Source organism: Mustela nivalis (genome assembly GCF_964662115.1).
Source record: "Mustela nivalis genome assembly, chromosome: 12".
Lineage (NCBI taxonomy): Eukaryota > Metazoa > Chordata > Mammalia > Carnivora > Mustelidae > Mustela > Mustela nivalis.
The window spans coordinates 14,348,185-14,372,016 of NC_139031.1; the positions used below are offsets into that span (position 1 = coordinate 14,348,185).

Consider the following 23,832-nt stretch of genomic DNA (forward strand, 5'->3'; position numbering starts at 1 on the left):
CCTGTCCAAAAATAAAAAAAATTAAAAGCACTGATTTTTTTTAAACCAGAAAACCATAATACCCCATCTCAGAAAGCTTGTATATATTGCAAAAGGAATACATACATAGACAGGAACTTTGAGGTAAAGATGGAGGGCTAAACACATACATTTTCTTCAGTCCCTACCTGACACATCTGAAACTAAAGTAATGGTTATGGGGAATTTTTAAAAAAGGATTTTGACTCAAAGAACATAGGAAAGAAGACAGAAATCCCATTTTGGAAGCTGTAAAGAAGATGGACGAACATTTAGTCAATTTGCTAAAGCTGAAACCTAAGCTGGCAGTGCGGAAAACAGAGAAGTCAATATATACTGCAGAACCCTTATGGGCTTGGAAATTAGAAGCATGAAAGGTGAATCTGGGGCTGAAAACAGGAAGATCTGCTGAGAGTCTGTTTAAGAAGCACTAAAGCCCATGTTCCTTTCCTTCTTTACCTGCAGTTACCCCAAGATAATGGGGACTTCCTCCATCTCCACAGATGAAGGCTGGAAGTTTATTGTCTAAAATAGGTAAAACAGTGTCATTTGACTGAAAGGCACCAGGTTCAGGAGAAGGAAGAAAAGTACTCCACTAAAAACAAAGATTAAGAAACCATACTCACACTGAATGCTGAGCTTCCCTCACACTCTGCCACTGGCCCCCTACCATTCTTCTTACCCGTGTGGCTTCAAGGAGCAGCCAGGCCCTGCATTTTAGGTGGAGGACAGGAAGATCCTCTGGGAACTGGGCCAGCCTAACATTTAAAAATGGCAACACTCGGAATTCTCCCAATAAATCTGCCTCATAGCCTTAATCTAGCATGAAATCTCAATCATCAAACGTTAGCTCTAGCCCAAGGCTTTTAGGATTTTTTTTTAACCCACTTCTTAAATATGAACAGATAATCAAACCTCAACAAGCACTGGAGGAGAATTTTTGTTATTTAAGTTAAATCTCAGTTAAAGCTGAGACAAATACATTAATCCAGAGAATACTAGGAATGAGAAGTATAGAGGTGAACCATGATGCTCTCTACAAATGACTTCAAAACCTGTCAAAAAATAAAAACACCTGATTGGTAGATGGATGAATAGATAGGTATATGGATGGAATAATAAATGAGAAGGCAAATAGAACAATATGTCTCCTATACAACTTTTCAACTTACTGTGTTTGAAAATTTTCATAATATAACAATGAAACATAAAATAAAAGGAAATCAACTGAGAGGCATCTCAAGACTATGCAAGGGAAAAAAAGATCTCCAAACACAAGGTTTATATACAGACTACACTATAAAGACTGATAGTGTCAAAGCATTCCAATTTTGAAAAATCTAATTTATATTCTTTACTGAAAATACTGTGTAAAGAAACCTGTGAATGTCCTCTCTTCACCACCTACCCATCATATGTATCCATCCATCCATCCATCATCCATCTTTTTCTTTTTCTCTGGACCTTAATCCTCCTTCCCTTCCACAGAATAATCACAGTTATAGATAATGTTTTTTATTTTTCCAGGTTTTTATATATCATGTATATACATATATATCATACATATATGTCATATACATATGATGTAAATATAAATCATATATATCACACATACGATAAAACAGATACACAACCAGGAAAATGAGGTAATGCCCCACAAAAATTCTAGAACGTTTCCCATATAACATAATCACATATAGATTACCGCATTTTCTCAATAGGTTAAAGTATTCTCACCATGCAAGTATGTTACAGTTTATTACATTAACCAACTGAAAACCAATTCCCCACTATATTCTCTTAGTTTGTTCATTTATTTGTTCATGTTTACATTCTGACCAGGAAACATTTTAAAAAACATTCTTAGAGTATGTGTCTACGCATTAAAAATAATAAATGGGGAAGAAGGAAAGTATACATTTGTATACACAGAATGTGCTAGATGTTTCTGTATATGTTAGCATTCACTTTCAGCACAACTCTACAAGGTACTCAATGCATAGTTTGGGCAAATGACATTTAAAAGATTAAGCTTGCACAAGGTCACAAAAATTATTAGGAAAGTTTAAGGCTAGTTTGGGCCCTTTGCACCTCCCTTTACTGATGAAATAGAGGTATGACTTTTAAATAAAAGTATTTTTGTAAAATACTATTTAAGAAAATTTAGTGGTATTACAATAAAGCCTAATTAATTATACACACACGCGCGCACACACACACACACTTATAGTGTGTGTACTTTTTACAACAGAATTTTCAGATCATTTGATTAAACAAATATCACAGAATTATGAAAATAGCATATTTCTTATTTGGTCTTGGCAAAAAAACCTGAAAACTGAAATCAATCTATAAGTGTTAAGCTGGAAAGACTGCTGACACAAGTTCTTGGAGAAGACAAAGAGAACTTTTACTTATTAAAAAGTAATGTCTTATCTAAAAAATAATTTTACCCAAAACATTAAGAATATAAATATTAAACTTCATTGGACTTATAACTGTAAATATTAAGCTTAATCAGATATTTATGTACCTCATATTAAAACTTTAAGTTTGTTTTTAAGAAGTCTCCTTATAACAACTTAAAGATTCATTTATGTTCTCTTTTGCAGAAATATAACCTGTATTTGTTAGAATATTTCTGTCTTAATGAATTCAGCTAAAAGCTACACCTATCAGTATTGCCAAAATTCATACTATGACTCATTGATTATTCTGGGACTTCACTCCAGTATCAACATAAGTGGCTTGATTTTTCTTGTTAATTACAAATCAAGACCTTTTCTCTTAGCTTTGTCTCTATTAGTCTGTGTATAATAAAACCTGGTAACTCACATTTATTTAAAAAAAAGGGGGGCGGTGGTGCCTGGGTGGCTCAGTCAGTTAAGTATCCAACCCCTTGGTTTCAGCTCAGGTCATAATCTCAGGGACCTGGGATTGAGCCCCACATCAGAAGCCACACTCATCAGGGAGTCTGCCTAAGGATTCTCTCTCCTACCTCTGCTCCTCCCCACCACTCATGCACTTTCTCTCTCTCAAATCAACCAATCCAGGGGGTTGGGGGGGGGGGGGACTTGCTCTTGCTCTTCATTGCTTTATCTATAAATTTAATGTGATCTAAAAATAGAGAAGCAGAACAAGAAGCCAAAGAAAGCAAATATGGATACCTGTTTTATAGCTTGTTGAGCCAAAAAAGCCATCTGTAGTGGGTTGGGCTTTATTGCTTGTCGTGGTATGTTCTGGTTTGGTGGATATCTCAGCTGTTGAGGATGTGGGGGAAGAACTGGTCCATTGGGTTTGGGGCTGTGATTCTGAAAATTTATCAAACGTGGAGGGGGCTGCTGGAAAAAAGAAATTAAACCAATTTAGTAAAAATCATCCCTTGAAAGACAAATCTTTCACAGAAAGACAGCACCTCTGTCACAGATGAATAACTTATTAACACTATAACATGGGTATGGGGGGAAAGAGGCAGCCTTCTAGAATGTGTATAACTATGTGAAAAGTTTTATTAGGAAAGAGCCTTGGGGGAAGGTTTCCAACTTTAAGCAGGTTAAAAAAGGACTGGACATAGGCCATGTTAAGGAAGTAGGGAAAATTTGTGTTTGGTATACTTCAAAGTCTCTGATGATTACATTTTGCAAAGAACTGCCCTCTTCAGATGTCCTCAAGTAATGTGATGGTAGAATAGTAATTGCTAGCATTTACTGAGCAGCTGTTGCATGCCAAGTACTGCTTTAAGGGCTTTATGTGAGTTAACTCATTTAATCTTCCCAACAATACTATGAGGTAGGAATTCTCTTCATTTTTGAGAAAAGGAAACCGAGGTATAGAGAAGTTAAATAACCTGCCCCAGATTAATGAAGATAATTAAAGATGAAGCTGGAACTTGAACTCAGGCACTGTGGCTCCAAGGTCTGCACTCCTAACCAATAAATCATGAATTATGAAAATAGTTGTTATTAATAACATTTAAAAATTAATGTGTTTTAGATCTCACTGAGGTCAAACCATATGTCAGGCATTATGATTAGCATTTTACATGAGTTACCTCATTATTATCTTCCCCTCATTTTACAAATTAGGACACTAAACATTAGAAAGCTTAGAGAACTTGAAAAAGGTCACACGGCTAGTGAAAGGCAGCACTAGAGCTTTCATCCAAATCTACTCCGCTATGTCATTACCAAAACACCTGCTGGTGTGTAGCTGGGGGTGGATTAAGGTACTAATTAGAGCTGAGAGGATGAATTTCCCTAAAGGAAAATAGATTTCAAATGGAAACGCTTCAAGGACAACAATGGTGGGTTATACGATAGGGCAAGGGCTGGGAAGGCAAGCCTACTTTGTGCATAAATGCTAGCCCTGGAAATTGAGACCAGTGTTCTAGAAAAAGGTAACCCTATATGCCAGTTGCAGTCTCATGGTGAACCAATTCTATGGTTGGCAATTTGTTGTAAAGCAAGTACTTATTTTTAGCTCTCTCAACTGTATGTGATTAGAACTTCTCAGAAGGGGAAGTATTAACCTCCATATTCACAAGGGGACAAACGTGAAATGTACAGGGCTGAAGTAACAGCACCTTAACTTTCGGTCCTCCGAAGGAGAGAGCTATAAAAGGTAGCTCTAATTTTGCCCTCTATTTTTACTTTTCCTTTCTCATTTGTGAAATTTACTCTCTTTTCCTGGGTAAATACTTCTTTCCCCCCACTCTTATAAATCAGTTGGCACTGGGTAACAACTCTCAAGAGTGGCCAGCAATTACAGACTCAAAAATAGATTTAGATACAGTTTCAATACAAGGGAAATTCTGTGGGTGAAGAAGAGAAAAGTATTAGAGAAAATGTCACAACTGTACAGATGCATAAGCCTGAAGCCATAGCCATTCTCTTTGATTTTTCAAGTTTTGTGGCTTGAAGAGTTCTGTAGCAGAGAAACGTTAACAGAAAACAACTGGGGAATTACAGTCGAAATAGTGAAAAAGTTCTTAATTTATCTAAGAGGTAACTTTTTAAAGAGTGGGAAATCATCCAAAACGGTCCTTAAGAGACAATGAAGGAACTTCCATTAGTCCTTTGCTACCCCACTCTCACAGCCGCACTCAGATTTACACATTGATACAGTCAAGGAACAACACTTGGCGCTAGAGTAACGTAGTCTGAGCAACTGGTGTCAGAATGGTGTCAACCCTGCCCTCAAGGAGCTCACAGTTTGGTAAGACGTCAGGTGTTCTTCCCTCTCCTAAACTGTTATAGTTGATTGTGTTAGACAGGGGAGGCAACTTTGAAGAATAGGACTAGGAACTAGTTATGCTCATAAGAGAAAAACCAAAACCAGTGCAACTTTAATTACATGGAATCAACTAATTTGCAAGGACGATACAGAAAGAAAAAAGAGAGATAATTGAGCGCTTAAGCAAACTGACATATAAACACCATTATCCTCACCCTCACTCTAAGTACCTTTATGATTATAGGTTTTGACTGTATTTTAGGTCAGTAGTTCCCAACTGTGCATAATAACCATGAAGGATAGCAGATGTCCTTCTAACATCTATTCACTGTTCAGGAAAATTAATGTATACACATGAGCAAGAGTATCTCCACAGCAGTAAATGTGACTCAGGAGTGAGAAGCATTGCTGTGGAGTGTGTATAAAATAACAGGTGACAGTGCTCTCTAACCAGGTGTGATCTGTCCACTGAAATAGACTGCATATTGCTGAATAAATAGATGCACTGTCTACCAGGTTTGTAACACTTAGTTCCGTCTTACCTCTGCACCATACAACTCTTTAACCATGCAGATTACCTGGCTAATATTCAAAGGAATAAGAAATAAGGAACTCTCATGCAAGCAATTTTTATAAGCAGTCCTTTAAACTTAACTGTGTCCTATGGACAGATATAGGGTGAGATTTGAACATACCCACAAAGCCAGAGGCACACACAACCTCCTTATAGACAGATACCTTCCCACACTTATATGTAAATAAACTGGTAGAAAACTAAGTATATAGCTGGGCAGAGCATTGTAAAAACTTATGGAGGACAGACTGATGCGTGAAAAATGTATGAGTATTTGGCAGAGAACACATAAAAATGAGAGATGAGTGTGAAAGAAGATTCAGGAGTCACTGAGAGTAGTAGAAAAACAATACTGTGTGAGGGAACAACCAAAAGATGTAAAAATTACTTTATTTCTATGAGGAAAAACTAGGTTTCAGAATAGAGATTGTGTATTATATAGATTATACAGCAGTAAATCCTAGAGAGGAAAAAAATAAGATCAAAAGCAAATTTCTGAGATAAGTAGGCGAATGCTGAGACGTCATTTTCTTTGTGACTCCTTGTAAATAACAATGATAGAGGGACCAAGTCACATAGTATCTACTAAATGCCTCAGTTTCTTACTTCTTAGTGAAAAGGCAATTAACAAAAATAATGAATTTATCTTTTTTCATGTTAATAAACTTAAATAAAAATCACTTTTCAATCTCCCAGACACTTAACATAAATAGTAATCATGAAAATGCTTAGCACTAGGCACTGAACTCTCTCTTCTCTTCAAATTTATCTTTACAAATATTTTGGTACTTTTTAAGGTCTATCTGCACTGTATCAATCTGCAGAGGTAATGATAAAATTATTCCTCAATTTTCTTAAAATTTCAACTCTGTCAGTTGTGCTCCTGGTATCTAAAGTGTACAAAGTTTTTTCCCATGGAACACCCACCAAAGACGTCTTAAATTCTTTGTTAATTACTTCCTGTGAAACACGAGTTAAAACAAAGTTCTAGAGGAATAATCTACTGGGTACATTAATATTCCCCTGGATTTGATATGCCTTCTTAATCAAATTACTAGAAAGCCATAAGCCTGAAATAAATTGCTTTAGGTCTTCACAGAGCAACTTAACAAAATCAGGATCTATACATGTCCATAACTTCATTCAGGGTAAGTAAGAGCCCTATGAAGACAAATTCCCTGTTTTGTAAAATTGCTACAAAAAGTATTATTATGCCATTCTTAAGTACTTTTTCATAAAGAACCACATTATACATTCCTCTTAGCACTGGAAAAATACTAGTTAAAAGGTTCTTTCCTAGTTAACTGGCATGTTTCCTTTTTACCAAATAATATAGATATTACATCTGTTTCTTGTTTTCTTTGGTTGTGAAAAAATTTCTCGTCTAAGTCTTGTTCTCAAGTAAAGGAATTCTTAACCTAGTTCTGCACACTTTTGATTCTTATTAAGCCTTGTTCCATTTCATTCCTTTGTGCCAATCCATTTAAAGTATACTACTTCAAATCCTTCTTACAAATAGAAGAGTACAAATAAATAAATGTAACTGTAAAATAACATTTGTATGAATTAATCAGACTTTACATTCTTGAGTAAACTATTAAGCATACCCAGATCTCACTTGAGCGGGATGATAAAACTCTTTAACAGAGCATATAAACTTATCTTCAAAAATAGATTAAAAGTAAATGGAATACTTTGTAGCTAGCAAAAATAAGAATGTTCATGGAATACCTGCTCAGAGTCTGAAGAAGGGAGATTTCTAGTGAACCACTCCCCAGCCTTTTTCTCTTTCGTTTTACCCTAATTTCTAAGACGCACTGCAGTTTTCCTAAACACTGCATCCCCGCAAAGACTAGATAACTGAAGTAGAAATCATTCTAAAGCACTAATATGGGAATGATGAGTTACAGATACACAACTTTATCGTCAGCCATAGGCATGAGTTGGTTAGGAATGCAAACATTTATCCTCGGTTATAACTGAAGAGAACAAAGAGTAGATGAAAATAGTTGTACCGGCTAAATAAACCATTAATTCCTTTTTGAGAAAGACCAAAAACTAGGAGTAAAATCAGGGATACTTTGATAAATTTTTATAAATTCATATATTTATATCATAGATGATAGATGTCTTGGTTATTTTAAAAGATGCTGAATACAATTGTACTATAATTATCTAAGTTAGGACAGGCCTGCTTCCAAATTTACCTGATGAGAGATGGAAGGTTGCTGGATGGGCCCCTGCATTCTAGGGTTTGGTAAACCCACAGGTGCTGGCCTCCGTTGCACCTGTTGCCTCTGAGCCATTACCTGTTGCTGCATATGCTGGAGTCGTAATTGAGCTAGGCTGATCTGTGTTGGAAACTTGGATAACTGGTTTGAAGATAAACCACCTGGTGGCTGTGAATTCTGTTCCACAACAGGATTCTGCTTAGGCATTTGTGGCTGACTCTCTTTATCTTCAATTACTAAAGAACCTAATCAAAGAGAAAAAGTTAAGTTGTAAAGTTTTTCTGATAGTGAAATAAGGCTATTTTTGCTGAACTTCAAATTGCCCAGAAATTTTTTGGTCTCAGAAACACTTCAGACTCTTAAAAATAGAAGGCCCCACAGAGCTTTTGTTTATGTAAGTTCTAATCAAATTTTACCATATTAGAACCCATTAAAAGCACTTTTTACCTATCAATTCATTTAAAAATAACAAACTCATAATATTTTTATGAAAAATAATTTTTTAAAAAAATCAGTGGAGTGTCATTATTTTAAAAATCTCCTCTACATGTTTCGCCTAAAAGTTGAACTCTTCTGTTTTTGCATTATCTGTCATTATACTTTGGGTTGAAATATCTGAAGAAAACTGGCCACAGACTGGCATGTAGTTGGAAAAGGGAGTCCTTGTGGTCTCCTAAAACAGCCTCATATTGTATCTTGAGAACTGCTGTTGTTTATCAAAACAAAACAAGCAAACCTCACACTGGTTCTAAAATTCCTACAATATATTTCTGATTCTCTAGTATGAGCAATTCGTAACCTTTCAAGTTCCTTATATCTTCACAGTGCACACTACATCAGTCCTCTGAGAGACAATACTCTGGCTTACAGTTACACTTTTAGAATTCAAAGGTGCCTCTAACTGAATCTGATTAAAGCACAAGGCCAAAGCTTGAGTTCTTCAGAAGTACAGAATCAAATGTTTCTGATTTACTAAGCAAAAACATCCTAAAAAATGTGGCTATCATTCATTAAATACTCATTGTATGCAGGCAATATGATAGTAAGTCTATGCATATCCTTGTTTAAGTCCTTTCTTTGGACAAGGGATCTAAGGGTTCAGAGAGATTCAACAACTTACCCAAACTCACTAAGACATTTACTGAACATTCACCTAGATCAATTTTTCCCTTATACTCTTCTATTTTTCAGAAGCCATGGATAAACAAGTTTAGGAAAGCTTGTCTCCTTGTTAGAGTATTTAAGACACAAACTTCATTGTAAATGACAATTTATACAACTGTAAATGATAGCTCTGAGAAGTCTTACAGTAAACGATACTGTTTAATTTTTTTACAGGATTTGCACAAACTTCACAAATAGAGATGCTGTTTTATTTTGTTTTTGCTGATACAGATTCATGTAAAATTATATCCACTTATGTGTGTATAGTTACACACATACTCTTAATTTTACCTACGTCTACATCATGTGGTTTATAGTGTAAGCAATATGCTTGTAAGTACACATATTTCTGTATATGACTATTTATGTGGATAGGTTCTCTGTAGAGCTAAAGGTATGGTGGTTTGGTGGGGTAGGATAACAGACAGTTACTTATAAACACACTTTGTATTAAGATGCTTCTTTTTAGTAATAGAGGTGAGATCGTGTGTGATTCCAGTTGCCTGTCACCCACCAATTATAAATACACTGCTGCATGCACTTTGAAACTAAGCCTCAGGGGTCATCTTATCACCATCCTTTTTGTTCTTCTGTTGTATGGATGAGATCTGTGTAAGCTTATTGCTTTCTTTCTTGGTATATTATGACAGCACTGTCTCTCTTTCTAGCCACTTCTTCCTTTCCTACCCAGAATCTAGCCTAGGAAATGAAAGGGTAACTATCTTTGATGTCTTCGAAACAGTCAATGAGACCAAAAACTGTCATCAAAGGGAATACATTGGTGGTTGAATGAAGAATGTATAGGGAATTCTTAAATTTCTACTTCTATAGGTTCCCTGTGAGAAATTAAGAAGCAAAGAAGTGAAGACTTTTTCTACTAGCAAATAATATAGGAAAATGAAAGTAATTACTTTCTGCTGACCTGCCTGCGAAGGTATGTGAACTGACCAAAAATGATAGTTTCCCTTTGTGATTATTCGGTGGGCTCTAATACTTAAAACTGGGGCACTTTTCTGTGTGCATGTTAACTCTAATTAGGAAGTTTAAAAATATATAGTTATTACATAAAAGACAGAATAAAAAAATGAGAAGTCTTCCCTAGCAAGATCAAGCAAATGAACCTTTAGGCACGTCATAACTGGGTATTAAGAGTAAGTAAGCCAATAGGAGACATACTATTTCATCAGAAAACATTCCAAATGTAAAAAAATCCTGTACTGATGGCAGTCACGAGTCAAAAGTTTTACTAACTACAGTACAAACAAGATTGTATGGAAAAAAGAACTTCTAAATCCCGAAGTCTACTCTGTGGGTCAATATAAAGGATGTTCATATCATCCATTTAGTTACATGTGTATTTGTATTCATGCATGTGTCACGCAGACACATAACATTAATAAAAAACTAGCAAAATTCCAGGTCTTCAAAACAGGGTAATAAAAACTCTTTGGGGGTAGAAGGGAATACATTTTCAGTAACATATCATAATCATTAAGAATTCCAGAAACAAATGGCACGTTGAAAAAATGGACAGAAGGGCATACCTAGATTGATAATATTTTGAGCCCAGAAACTAGGATCACAGTGAAACTGGATGGTATTGTTGGTCACTGGGGAAGCATCACACCTCGCTCGAAGAAGGTGCCGTAACCGGTATGTAATCTAGAAGAAAGGAGAGACGACTAAACATTGGCATCTTTAATCAGGCAAATAATTTATTGTTCCCAGTAAATACACAAAAATGATCTCTGGTATGTATGCTAACACAAAATAAGTAATCCTCTCTAAGTTATCAATGTGGAAAGCAGGTTTTTTTTTTTTAAACATGTTAAAAGTTTTGAGATATAATTCGTTAGCTATACTACTGAATACAAAACTGAAAAGTATCTTAAAGTGATAGGTTAAAGTCAGTTTTTTGAATTAATAAAACCTCAGAGAAGCACCAATTAAGTATTTGTAAAATAAATCCTAACACATTTTGCTCTTTTATTTTACTTACTCATTTAAAGAAGGATTTAACATTTATATTACGGGGCTAATGAGTTATGGTAAGTACAAATTAATCTCAGCTAGGGATTGTTCTCCTTGCTTCTATGTTTGGGATATCATGTCATCACACCATATCCCCCACCTCCTTCCACATTGTAGTTCTCAGTGAATAGTTGGTCATTTTCCCTCAGTCCTTGAAGAATTTAGTTCCTGGCTCATGATCACCATCTCTAACATTACTCTTGTCATTACTTCTTAGTGATTTTAATATCCAACCAGCTGATCCTTCTTTCCAGCTTCCTCTAGTCCCAGGTACCAATAATGGTATAAACCTTAAGGGTCCTATCAGTGTTTGCTCTTAAAATTTTCCCCTGTCCTTTGAGCTCACCTCACCATTAACCTTATCCAACTGAAAGCCCAGGGTCAATCACCAAAATCACCTTGCATATACCCTTGTATCTCTTTCTCTCACATGCTCTAGCACATGTACTTCTTTCCCTCTTAACTTTTCCCCAAACAAAACAAAACAACCCTGGTTTTATATCCAACGTTTGCCCAGATATAAATGGACTAATAAACACATTACAATTTACTTCAGGTAGGCCCCTAAATTTGACTGGCTATCCTGACATTTTTCTGGTACTTTACTTCCCTACCCTCCTAAATAACTACTCAAATTTTCTTCTCAAATCTCTAGCACCTCCTTCTTTTTTCCATTCTCAATCTCAGCTGATGATTTTGCTTATAATTTTACTGAGAAAGCAAGGAACAATTAGGGACCTTCTACAAATTCTCACGACTTGTCAGTATAAGTGTTCCCTCTTATCACAATGGATTAAATGGCCTTTTTTTTTTTTTTTTAAGAGTTTATTTGAGAGAGACAGAGAATAAGCAAGAGAGCATATACCCGGAGCCAGAGGGAGGAATGGGGTGGTGAGTGTAGAGAATATCAAGCAAACTCCCCCTGGAGCCTGGAGAGTGATGTGGGGTTTGATTCTAGGACCCTGAGATCATAACCTGAAATGAGCTGAAATGAAGAGTCATAAGCTTAAAAGACTGAGCCACCCAGGTGCTCCTAAATGGCCATACTTCTAAAGCCAGTCCTTCCACTTGTGCAACAGTACCCAACCCTTCTTGTCTACTCACAGACACTGCTCAGCAATTTTCTTCCCTCTCCTGTATCACCGAGGCTTTCATTCTACTGGATCACTCTTATCAACTTATAAATATGTTTTAACTTTTCCCAGCTGAAAACAAAACTCTTGGCTCCTTTGCTCCTCTAACACCCACTGCTCCATTTTCCTGCTCTTCTTTTTACAGAAAACTCTTTAAAAAACTCATCTATTTTTACTGCTCCCTGTTCCCCTCTTCCCATTCTTTTGTGAAACCATTTCTTTCACTTGGCTTTCAGCATACTATACTCTCATGGTTTTGCCTTTATTTTACAGACTGCTATTTTTCAGAGCCACTGAAAATAGGTTTCAGTTCCAATGCACCATCCCAGTCTCCAGTGTTTGTTCTTCCAGTCTTGCAACTGCCCTCTACTCTCCTATACCTACATAGTTTTAGTGATCTCATATAGTCTCATAGTTTAAATTACTCTTTAATTTGTAGCTCAAGTCTGGATCTCTCTTTTGAATTTGCATGTCCAGCTGCTAAGTCAACATCTCCACCTGCTTGTCTGACAGGCACCTCAAATTTAATATGTCTAAAAGAGAATTTCTGATCTTTCTCTTCAAGTCTACTTGTCTTATAATCTTCTCCATCTCCATTATTGGCAGCACTACTTCTCCACCACTTTGTCTGTCCTTGGTTCCTCTTTTTCTCAAGCCTTACATTCCATCTGCCAGCAAATCCTACTGCTTCTATCCTTAAAAGACACGGATAACCCTACCTATCAACTCTATTAATTCTCCTCCTACTACCTTAGAAAACCACCTTATTGTAGTAAGATTCTAACTGGTCTCCTTTATTTCTTCTTTGCTCTCAATAGCAGTGATTGTTAAAATATAAATCATATTCTGTTCTTTTTCTCAAGTCCCTCTCAAATGGGTCCCCATCTTACTCAGATTAAAAACCAAAGTCCTCATAATGAACTACAATGCTTGTGCTACTTGACTTCGCATTACTTCTCTTACTCATACCACTTTCTGCTCCTTCACCCTTCTGGCCCCCCCGGGGCTGCTTTGTATCCGTACCACAAAAACTTCCACCTCTATCTTTGCACTTGTTGTGTTCTCTGCCAAAATTTCTCTCCCTTGAGTACTTACTTCCAACAGGGCTTGCTTCCTCACATCCTTCCATATCTGCTCAAATATCACCCTTTTTAGATAGTTTTATGTATCTAAAACTACAATCCCTACCCCAAACTTCCCAGACTCATTTCCTTAATTTACTTTTCTCTAGAGTACTTAACACCATGTAACAGTATACATATTTTACTTATTTCTGTACGCTCTCCACTAAAACCCAACTCCTTGGGTTGGGCAAACTCCGTTTTCCCTGTGCTTAGAATGCTGCCTAATATATAGCAGGCATTCAATAACAAGTGTTGGGTAAATAAATTTGCTTCAGTTGCTAAATTATTTCCAACAGCTATAATAAGTTCTGAGTCAAAAACCTTGAACTTATTTTGGGACTATGCGGAACACATGGCACAGTGTGTAACAAACAGCACTCAACACAGTGTTCTTCTCCCTAAGTTTTTCTCCCTCTAATTTTTACATCCTGTAACAGTTCTCACTGAAAGAATGCTAACCAAAGTAATTATTCCTAGAATTTTCCCTCATTAATACACTCATGTTTAATCATTTCCCAAATTTGATCATTTTGAAATAATTTTAAAATTGTAGAAAATGGAAAAGAACTCTTTACCCAGATTTCCCAACTGTTAATGTATTAGCAGATTTGTTCCAGTGCCTGCCCAACTGCTTCTGCACACATACACTATTACTTATCTTTTTCTGAACCTCTTGACAGCAAGTTGAAGACATGAGGTTCTGTCTACCCCAAGCACTCCACTGAGCGTATCTTAAAACAGAGATCCTCTAACATAAGTGGCAAGTTCCAAATTCCAAAAGCAGGTTTGTCACAACACTACATTCCAATCCAAAGATCTCATTCAAATGGCAAGTCTCGCAGCAGTGTCACTTCCCAGAACGCTATCAAGGAACACAGGTTGGGTTTAGTTGCCACATCTCTCCAGTTCCTTCATCTTTCCCTGTCATTTTGTCCTTGATAGCTTTGAAGAGTTTGGGGCTTATATTCTGCAAGATGACAACACAGGTCTGAGTGTAGATCCTCCTGATCAGACTTAGTAAAGCATCTTTGTCAGGAATCCCACACAAAGATAATGTGCATTTCTTAGCGCATCAGATCAGGAAACTCAGGATGTCAATCTGTCCCATAACTGCTGATACAAATCCTCATCACCTGGCAATTCTGTCGCCCAGTTTCTCCACCTTAAATTCACTGGATTTCCCCCTTTGTAACTGGTTAGTATTTTGCAAAGAGGTATTCTAGGGTTACACTGAAATCCTTTTCCATCAATTCTCTATTCACTAGGTTAGTGTACTCTGATGACTCCTTAATTACCTCTACGATAGTAACCGAAATGTGCTGCTTATCTACTATTCTTTTTACATTTATTGATTTACATTGTGAAATAAACTTTTCCCTTCTTTATCATTGCTGTAGAAAAAATGATTAAAATCAGAAATGTGAGCACTTCCTTAAAAGAAAATCAGCTCTGTTAAATAAAGGGTACTATGACGTAAATCCCCGGGATATACCTTTCCCCCCTTCAGGTACTATGCTGTAAAATCCCTTCTTTTGCTATTGAAAAGCTAAAAGACACAATTTAATTACAACTCAGATAGCATCTATTTGCTAATTAAGTTGTGCAAAGGTCTAAAAATATCAAACTTGGGCAAACTCTATTCATTAAGTAATGATGTACTTTGCTGTCAAGATGTAAGAGCTCTTCTGTCAAATTATTTTACTACCCATCTAAAATGTAAACCTTGTCAAAACTCCTGATACATGTTTTAGATCATTTTGAAAGGTCATAAAGCCTGGCTAGTGTAGAAGATAATGGTTTATTAAATATACTTTTTTTTTAAGATTTTATTTATTTTTTTCTGAGCCAGAGAAAGAGAGTACACAAGCGGGGAGATCAGCAAGTGGAGGGAGAGGGTGAAGCAAGCTCCCCACTGAGCAAGGACCTGGAGATCAAGACCTCAGCCAAAGGAAGGCACTTAACTGACTGAGCCAACCAGGTGCCCCAGTGGTTCCTGAAGTATACTTGTTAATCCTTTCAGATGTATCTGAACTTAAATATACTCAGGTTTCACACTGAAAACTTAAAAAAACAAAAGATGAAAAAAGTTTTTTAAGATATAAAGATATGAAAACAGCTTTCAAGATAGTAATACTGTATACTGTCTCCTTTCTATTGAAGTTAAACTTAAAGAAGAGATTTAATATTTGAATTTCCAATCCTGTAAAAATTAACACGGTTTTGTTTATACTTTGAATTTCTGACAAAAGATGTTTTATCTGCCATTTTTTCACCATCAATCTTTGTTTCATTCCTATACATCAAGCAGTGAGTAACACAAAATTCCTACCTTTAAGAAGTATAAAGTCTAATGACAGTCATAAAAACATGCAAATACAATAGTAGATAAAAGTCAGTAATAATATGATGAACATATGCACAAAGGATTTACAAACACAGAGAACAGAAATTCAATCCAGTTTTGGTCCTTTCCAAAAGGAAAGGATGATAAACCTAAACTGAAGCTGGCAGTCTTTAAAAAAGATGAACATTAGTTACTCAGGAAAGAAGAGGCATTCTAAGAAAGGGTACCAGTACCCAGGCAAGAAGCATCATATACTGGGAGCTCCAAGGAATAGAAGCAAGGTGCTGCCAATGACACCTTCAGGAAAACATAAAGAGGGTTTCAAAGAGTAATTAGATGGGAGCAGAGGAAAAAGAAGAGATTGTAAAATTTCTTTTGTAACTTAATAGTTTCCTAATTGCTATTATTATAGAAATATTTACTGCTAGTAAAAAGGATGATAGAAGAAAGACCAGGAGAGTAAAGCACTGTCAATATTTCTTGCCCTCCTTCTAAATTACATAATAATAAATTCAGTGTTAACATGCTGACAGATGAACCCTGAGGAAATACTGTGAAAATGTTTCAATATATTTAAAACTGGACTTCTGAAAAGATTCCACTGTTGCATTGGGTTTTATTTATTAGCCATAATTCCTACAGCAAAAAGATGAACTGAGAATTACAAGTCAAGCTTGAAATTTCAGACCTGCAAGAGATTTCTTATTTTTTTAAGCACATAAAAGCCATCACTTAAAGGATAACCTGAGTAAACATGGCTACAGGAAACAAGCCTAAGAATGATGAAAACCAGTGTAGAATGTAGCAATTTTCAAAGCTTTTGAGGTTGGAAACCCTTGTGAGGGTTTACAGATAATCAGGAGCCCTAGCTCTGTTAGGCATTACAGGCAAATTATTTTATTAACCACACTGGCTACTGGTAATGCCTTGAGGCCCACTTGGGTTGCACAGGCTTTTAAAAACTAGGAAAAAAATGATTTAGTCAATTACGTATTGGTTCCTTATAACTGATTCCTTATAATTTGCTGAGCCCATTTTCTCCTATATATAAAATAAAACAATCTCCTTCTCTCCTATGTCAAGAAATCATTAACATAACTAAATAATTGAGCTTCTATTTTTATTGTTTTCTATTATAATTGTAAACAAAATCATAGAATAAAATTAGAGAAATTTTTAAACAGAAGAGATTGAATATCTGCATGAATGTCTTAAACATATATAGTAACAATATTCAATAATCCTATTTCATCGTAATTGAAAAAAGAATTCTCTCATTTTCTACTTTTCTTTTTCTGTTACACTTTCAGAAAAATATTCCGGAAAACAGAGAAGATAGATGTCTATATAGAAGCTGTTTTTCATTATATCAATAAAGCACTTTAAAAAAGAAAAGACTCAAGAAAGATTCTATCATTGACTATTATGAAAGAAAAAATTCTAAGAGTGAATACAATGCATGACTAGGAATAGTTTCAGAAATAGTTACTAATCAGTTTTTTGTTTTTTAAAAATATTTTATTTATTTGACAGACAGAGATCACAAGTAGGCAGAGAGGCAGGCAGAGAAAGTGGGAAAAGCAGGCTATCTGTTGAGCAGAGAGCCCTATGCGGGGCTTGATCCCAGGACCTTGAGATCATGACCTGAGCAGAAGCTTAGCCCATTGAGCCACCCAGGCGCCCCTAAAATACTACTGCTTTCCCTGTCAAATAAGCAAAGATTTCCCAATTACAACAAATTTAGGGTGGATGGTGGGGGGAGGGCGCAGGGAATGGGCTAAATGGGTGATGCAGATTAAGGAGGGCCCTTGTCCTGATGAGCACTGGGTGTTACATGTAACTGATGAATCACTAAACTCTACTTCTGAAACCAATATTACACAATATGTTAATTAACTAGAATTTAAATAAAAACTTCAAACAAACACACACACCCCCCACCACCAAAATGATGCAAAAGTTTAAATGAAATATTACATGAAAAATGCTTGGAATTAGTGTCTGACACACTATAGGTGATCAAGAAACATTTACTATTATCGTTGTTTTTGGTATTAAGTGTAATAGCCACTGAGAGAAAACCTGGAAAAGAGTAAGACAGGAATGACTATGGTAGATTAAAACTGAAGTCACAGGGGCGCCTGGGTGGCTCAGTGGGTTGAGGCCTCTGCTTTCGGCTCAGGTCATGGTCCCGGGGTCTTGGGGTCGGGCCCCACATCGGGCTCTCTGCTTGGCAGGGAGCCTGCTTCCTCCTCTCTCTCTGCCTGCCTCTCTGCCTGCTTGTGGTCTCTATCTGTCAGGTAAATGAATAAAATCTTTAAAAAAAAAAAAAACAAAACTGAAGTCACACTTAAACCATGGCAGTTAATATATTTTTTAAAACCAGAATTGAAATAGGTAAAAAATATAGAACTAGATAAAGGGCAATGAAGTACAAATAGACTAACGAACATTTCTGAATGTTAAATATTCTAATACCGCCACTGTTTCTCTGTGTTTTGATGGTATGCGAAATGCATTATTCAGTCTATCTTACCAGTCGCTTGCTATAAAGTAACGCTGTACTGCTGCCACTGGAAACTGCCCATTTAGAGAAATGCATGACATGCTCCAACTGTTTAGAAAGCCCAGCCACTTCCTGTTGCTGTTGCATAAGTTTCATGCGATGGTCCTTGGCAAGGCTCTGAAAAGAAGAAAATTTCAACATTTGTCTTGCATATAACATATTTTAATTGTCATTTTCAGATTACCAAATTACCAAATACCACCTCTGAGAACTCAAATGATAGAAACTTAAAATATGCTTAGTGGTTTTCTCCCTCGGTATGAAGGATTGCTCTCATTGCCCCCAAAACCCGTGCCCCAAACACTGTGGAGCTTCTGCCGCTGCCACCGTCACCACTGCTATCACTGCCCCCGCACCCCCACTCCAGACCCTTGGTTTAGTAGTTGGACATATTCTGCAAATTTAGGTCTCTGTTCATGTAACTTCTAATATCCAAAAAGGGACAAAAGTCATGGATTAACTACGATATAGTAAACGCCTGTTAAATTCAATACTCACAAATAAAATAGATGTATCATCCAGCAATCTAATAAAATTACCAGATCACACGATTTTCAGGCATTCTAGTCTTGACTGCAACCACTTTGTGGCCAGTCATGCCATATGGTAGACAACATTTATACTTTGTATGTAGTTAGAAAGGGGTATGTTTTTTGTCTATTGAGAATTACCTTGGGAGCCAATTGATAAAACGACTAGAAGTTCCAAAGCATTCTCAGAAAAACTACATAAAAGCAGAATAAAGAATCTCTCTAAGCGAAGCACACAAGCAAGAACACAGATTAATCAAAAGTAGAGAGCCCTGGGGGTGCTTGGGCAGCTCAGTCGGTTAAGCGTCTAGCTGGTATCAGCACAGATCATGATCTCAGGGTCCTGGGATAGAACCCTGCATCCAACTCTGTGTTTAGCGGGGAGTCTGCCTGGGACTTTCTCTCTCCCACTGCCCTTTGCCTGTTCATATGTGCATGTTCTAAAATAAATAAATAAAATCTTAAAAACAAAAAGGAGAGAGTACTGAACTTGGGTTATTTTAAAATTCTCTATCCAAAAGTCTTTTAAGGAAAGAGGAAAACAATAGAGTTTTGTACTGATCCTTAAGTTTAAAAATAAAAATTGCTACACTCCAATATGGATTTATATTCTCATTTTAAAAAAATGAACCTAGATCCTGAGCCTAGTCAATTTCAAATTTGGAAAATACACAGGTGCTGAAGTGAATTAAGGGAAAAACTGCAATGACAGTCAATTTTAGTCAAGTTTAGAGATTACTTACTTTTTACAGTGGTCAGAAATAGCCTAAATGTTTCTTTAGAGACATACCAGAAAGAATGTAAGTTTTGTTGATTTTGGGAGAGGTTGTACATTGACAATAAGAAGCCTTAGTTACTTGGGTCTTCTATGGTAACAACTATTTGAGCCAATTTCTGGATTCTTAGGTAAAAGTGGCTCCATTTGTTTAAGAAGGATTCTGTGAACCAGGAGAATGGATATGAGGACCAGAGGCATATTTAAAAGGTGCTATTAAAAACTGTAAGTCAATAAAGTTGATTATAAATAATGCTGAGGACTAGGTTCTTCATTCCTAGAGATTTGGGATCTGGTCATCTTTTGTTATCTTCAAGTGATTCTTATTTACAGAGAAGTCTGGAAAGAGCCACAGCAATGCATGCACTGCTAATCTCTGAGAAAGCAAATCTAAGTGAGGTCTCATTTTAAGCGGAACTTGGAAAACCTTGTTTAAAATGGTTCTTTAAAGAAAAAAATAATCACAGAACCTTGAAAAAATAGTTTCTGTAAATAAGGCTGTCTGGACAGAACACTTTTTCACTAAATAAGTATCTGTTTTCAAAAGAACAGCAATTTTAGTCTTTGTTTCCTGTATGTCTGATAAGCCATGGGAATGATTATGCTTTCCCAGGAGGGATAGGACTCCATGGGACAAAGACCTTATAATTTTGTCAACTACAAAATAAAGAGTCTGAATTAAATTATTTCTAGGAGTGGTTCCCCCACATCTTCAAACAGCAGAATTCTAATTCTCTTCTCACTGTAAATTGCTTGCTTTACTGTGAATTCTTTCTGCACCAATACACTAAAGAATACTAAAATACCATGCAATTAATATTATGTTAATATACCATGGAGAAGTTGTAACCTCATATTATTTGGAGTCAAACACTGACTTTGGATCCTGACCTTCATTAATGTAATAAAGCCCATGAAGACCATAATATCTTTCTTCCCATTGTGAGAAACAACTATCTTAAGTGCCTTGAGCATCCCTCACTACATACTGCTTTTACAGTCAAGACTGTAAAACGTTGAAAGCAGGAGACACGTCCTTTTATCTAATTTCTCATCAGGTTAAATGTTTATGTTTCAAAATGAAATACAGCCTTGTTATCTTTCTAAAAATTTTTGCTCAATTGTACTGCTTCAGGGATCCAAAACTGTCATTTCAATGAATCTAAAATGATTAATCCCTTCAACATTTTACAGAGCTCTTTCTTGAAGAAGCATTGTGCTTTGTGTTACCAAGTACACACTAAGCCATAAACTCTGAGCTACAATGCAGAATCCGGCAAAAGAAAACTCGGGAATGGAGAAGTATTATTGAGTCATAAATGGAAACAATTATATGAAAAAGGCTGGGATTCCAAATTCACAAATACATGAGAAAATACTATATTAAATTGCTATAACATACTGTCCCATTAACAGTAACTTACCTCAAGCTGGTGCAGTAGAGCTTTTCCTTTTTTATTTATTTCTACCATCAATGTAAATATAGCAACTTTAATATCCTGTTCCACCTGCTTTTGATTTTGATTTACTTCAATTATCCTGAAAATTAAATGAAAGGGGGAAAAATCTAAAATCTAAGGCAGAAGATTGTTTTACAATATTTAAAATTGATTTTTTAGTGTGTAATTTAGGCCAAAATGTTTTCAACTCTAAAAAGCTCAGCTGTTTCTAAGGGTCCTTCAGTTTAAATTGACTTTCTTGAAGATGACATAGCAGAAATGTAATTCTTCTGAAAGACACAGTCACTTAATTCAATCTTAAAACCAAAATGTATAAAATTGCAAGAGAATGAACACATTTTAAGAAAATATGGTTTGGAAAGGTCATGATGAAAATCATCCAAGCAAATCAATACTTGGCCTAAAAGGTCAGACAAAAAAATGATTTATAAACAAGAAAACCATGACTCTGAAAGTGTTCGATTATATCTACTATAACTAAGAAGTTAGGAAAGTGTAAATGGGTCACCCCTAGTCATCTGAACAGCTACGCACTCATTATACCTGCACAGAGGCAAAGAGAACAGTAGTTTGCTACTTTTAATAACACATTTGTCTTAAAATAAGCAGCTAAATACTACTTTATGTTTCATCCACTACCATGTACAGTTTCTCCTTTGATTAGAGAAAATGGAAAGCTGTTTTCATGGAGATTGAGATAGACAGAAAGAAAATACATAGCATCATACCAGACTATCTTATAGAAGCAGAAGAGAATAATGGGACACCCACTAAACATTTTGAGATAAATTAAGTTTCATTTCTCCCGTATGCTTCTCTAATAGTTACCCACTGAAACTTAAAACCAATAGGGCATAGATTTTACTCTTTTGCAAATTCTTTAAGGTAGTTAACTAGCACCAACATTGGCTAGAAGATTAAGAAACTCAGATCTGGGAAGTGAACAATCCCCTGAAACAAAACAAACCCCAAAAAACTAATTTAAATCCTCATGATGGTTGAACATGATGAAAAAAGGACAAGCAATGCTGTGTTTGCACATGCATAAAAATGAATTAATACCAAAGTAAGCCATACCCGTAAATGGAATCCTTTTATAATCAGGTAATCTATATAGATATGAGCAATTAGCACCTAATCCAAGGATTCTTTAAGTCTTAGCACAATTGAAAAACCAAAATCCTTCCATTCAATAATGTATGACTTTGTAAGTAAAAACAGCATAAACCACTAATAGGCAAAAAAGCAGATGTGGAGAATTCACTCTACCTGATTTGAAGACTTACTATAAAAAGCTACAGTCATGAAGAAAGTGGGGGTGTATTGGCAAAAAAGAAAAACACAAGGGAACAGACAGAGTTCAGAAGTAATCTTATACATATGTTGTCAACTGATTTTCTACAAAGGAATCAAAGCAATAATAACAAAATAAAAGAAGTGTAGGAACAAATGAACATCTGTATGTTACAAAAAAGTGAACTTTGGCTTATAGCTCACACTATGTACATGAGAGAATAAAATAAAAGTCAAGAATACAGTCTGTCAAGGGTGGATCTTTTACACAAAATTAGTTATTTTACACTTGCTACCATTTGCCATTTAGAAGCACCCAGAACTCCCTCTCTCTTCAACATTCCATAAATTCCTTTACAAATTTTCAACTACTCAGAAACTTTTAAACCCACCACTTACTCTATTTGGCAAAAATAGTATTATGATTAGAATATGGTAAATGAAACAGTATTTGGTTAACATAGTTGTTATGTGAAAAAGAAAGGTAAAATGAAATGAGAACTGATAAAAATAATAAATACAAAAGATACACAATAGAACTGTTATTATCACAATAAATAAAAATGGGTATAATACTGAAGCACCAAGAAGAGGGTAAATTTAAGAATATCTTTAAAAGAATTAAACCAGGGAATTCCTTGGAAAAAATTTCCACCATAGCCATGATCCAAAATGATAAGTATAACAGATTATGATGATTGGTCTTAAGGAAGATGAGCCACAAAAGACTTTTTCTCTATGAGTAGCATTCAAATCCCCTGTGAGGACTCTCTTATTCAGGCTCTTTCTAAAAAGCATTTCTTGATTTATTTAGATAATGATAGGTTACTTTTGTATGCAGAGCAACAAAAGAAGGGAGATACAGGATTTCACAGGTGTTGTAAAGGTTGTAAATCTGTCAATTTGGGTTCCAAATGGGATAAAAAAATACGGAGGCTAGACCAACTCTTCCACATGGTTAGTGGTTTAGTCCCCTAATCACCGAATTGTGATATATGAGCCTCTGGACAGTTGAAGAGAAGGACTCCAAAACGTGTAACGGCTAATATGTAGAAACGATGTCAGTATTGTCTCTGATAAGGAACAAAAGGTGTGTGAAACTGGTCAATGATCCCTGTTTCCTGGTGTCCTAAGATCTCCACTTTATTGCAGTTAAAAGTTGACACCCCAGAGAAGGCATCTCAAAGTTTGCCAACACTTAAAAAAGCTATTTGATATATATATATATATAATCAAGTATTAAAGTATTTAACAATACTGGCAAAAGCAGCTGATTTTGTTTTTAAATCCTGGCATTTCTTCAAAATTTGAAACACTAGATAATTATAAATTATCAATATCTGCCAGATAAATGAGC

The 23,832-nt window shown here is 35.7% G+C and overlaps 1 protein-coding gene across 4 annotated transcripts in view; it reads right to left on the bottom strand.

Annotated features, from left to right (window-relative positions):
* TRIM24 (tripartite motif containing 24) overlaps positions 1-23,832 on the bottom strand; it is a 93,115-nt gene that overhangs the window by 12,464 nt on the left and 56,819 nt on the right. The window contains exons 6-10 of one of the 4 annotated variants that reach the window (XM_082693698.1): positions 21,147-21,261; positions 18,388-18,534; positions 10,764-10,881; positions 8,032-8,300; positions 3,186-3,359 (exon numbers count right to left, since the gene is read on the bottom strand). In XM_082693698.1, the coding sequence (XP_082549824.1) occupies positions 3,186-3,359; positions 8,032-8,300; positions 10,764-10,881; positions 18,388-18,534; positions 21,147-21,261 (823 nt within the window). The remainder of the gene's footprint in view (positions 1-3,185; positions 3,360-8,031; positions 8,301-10,763; positions 10,882-18,387; positions 18,535-21,146; positions 21,262-23,832) is intronic. The other 3 variants (XM_082693699.1, XM_082693700.1, XM_082693701.1) reach the window with 3 other exon arrangements.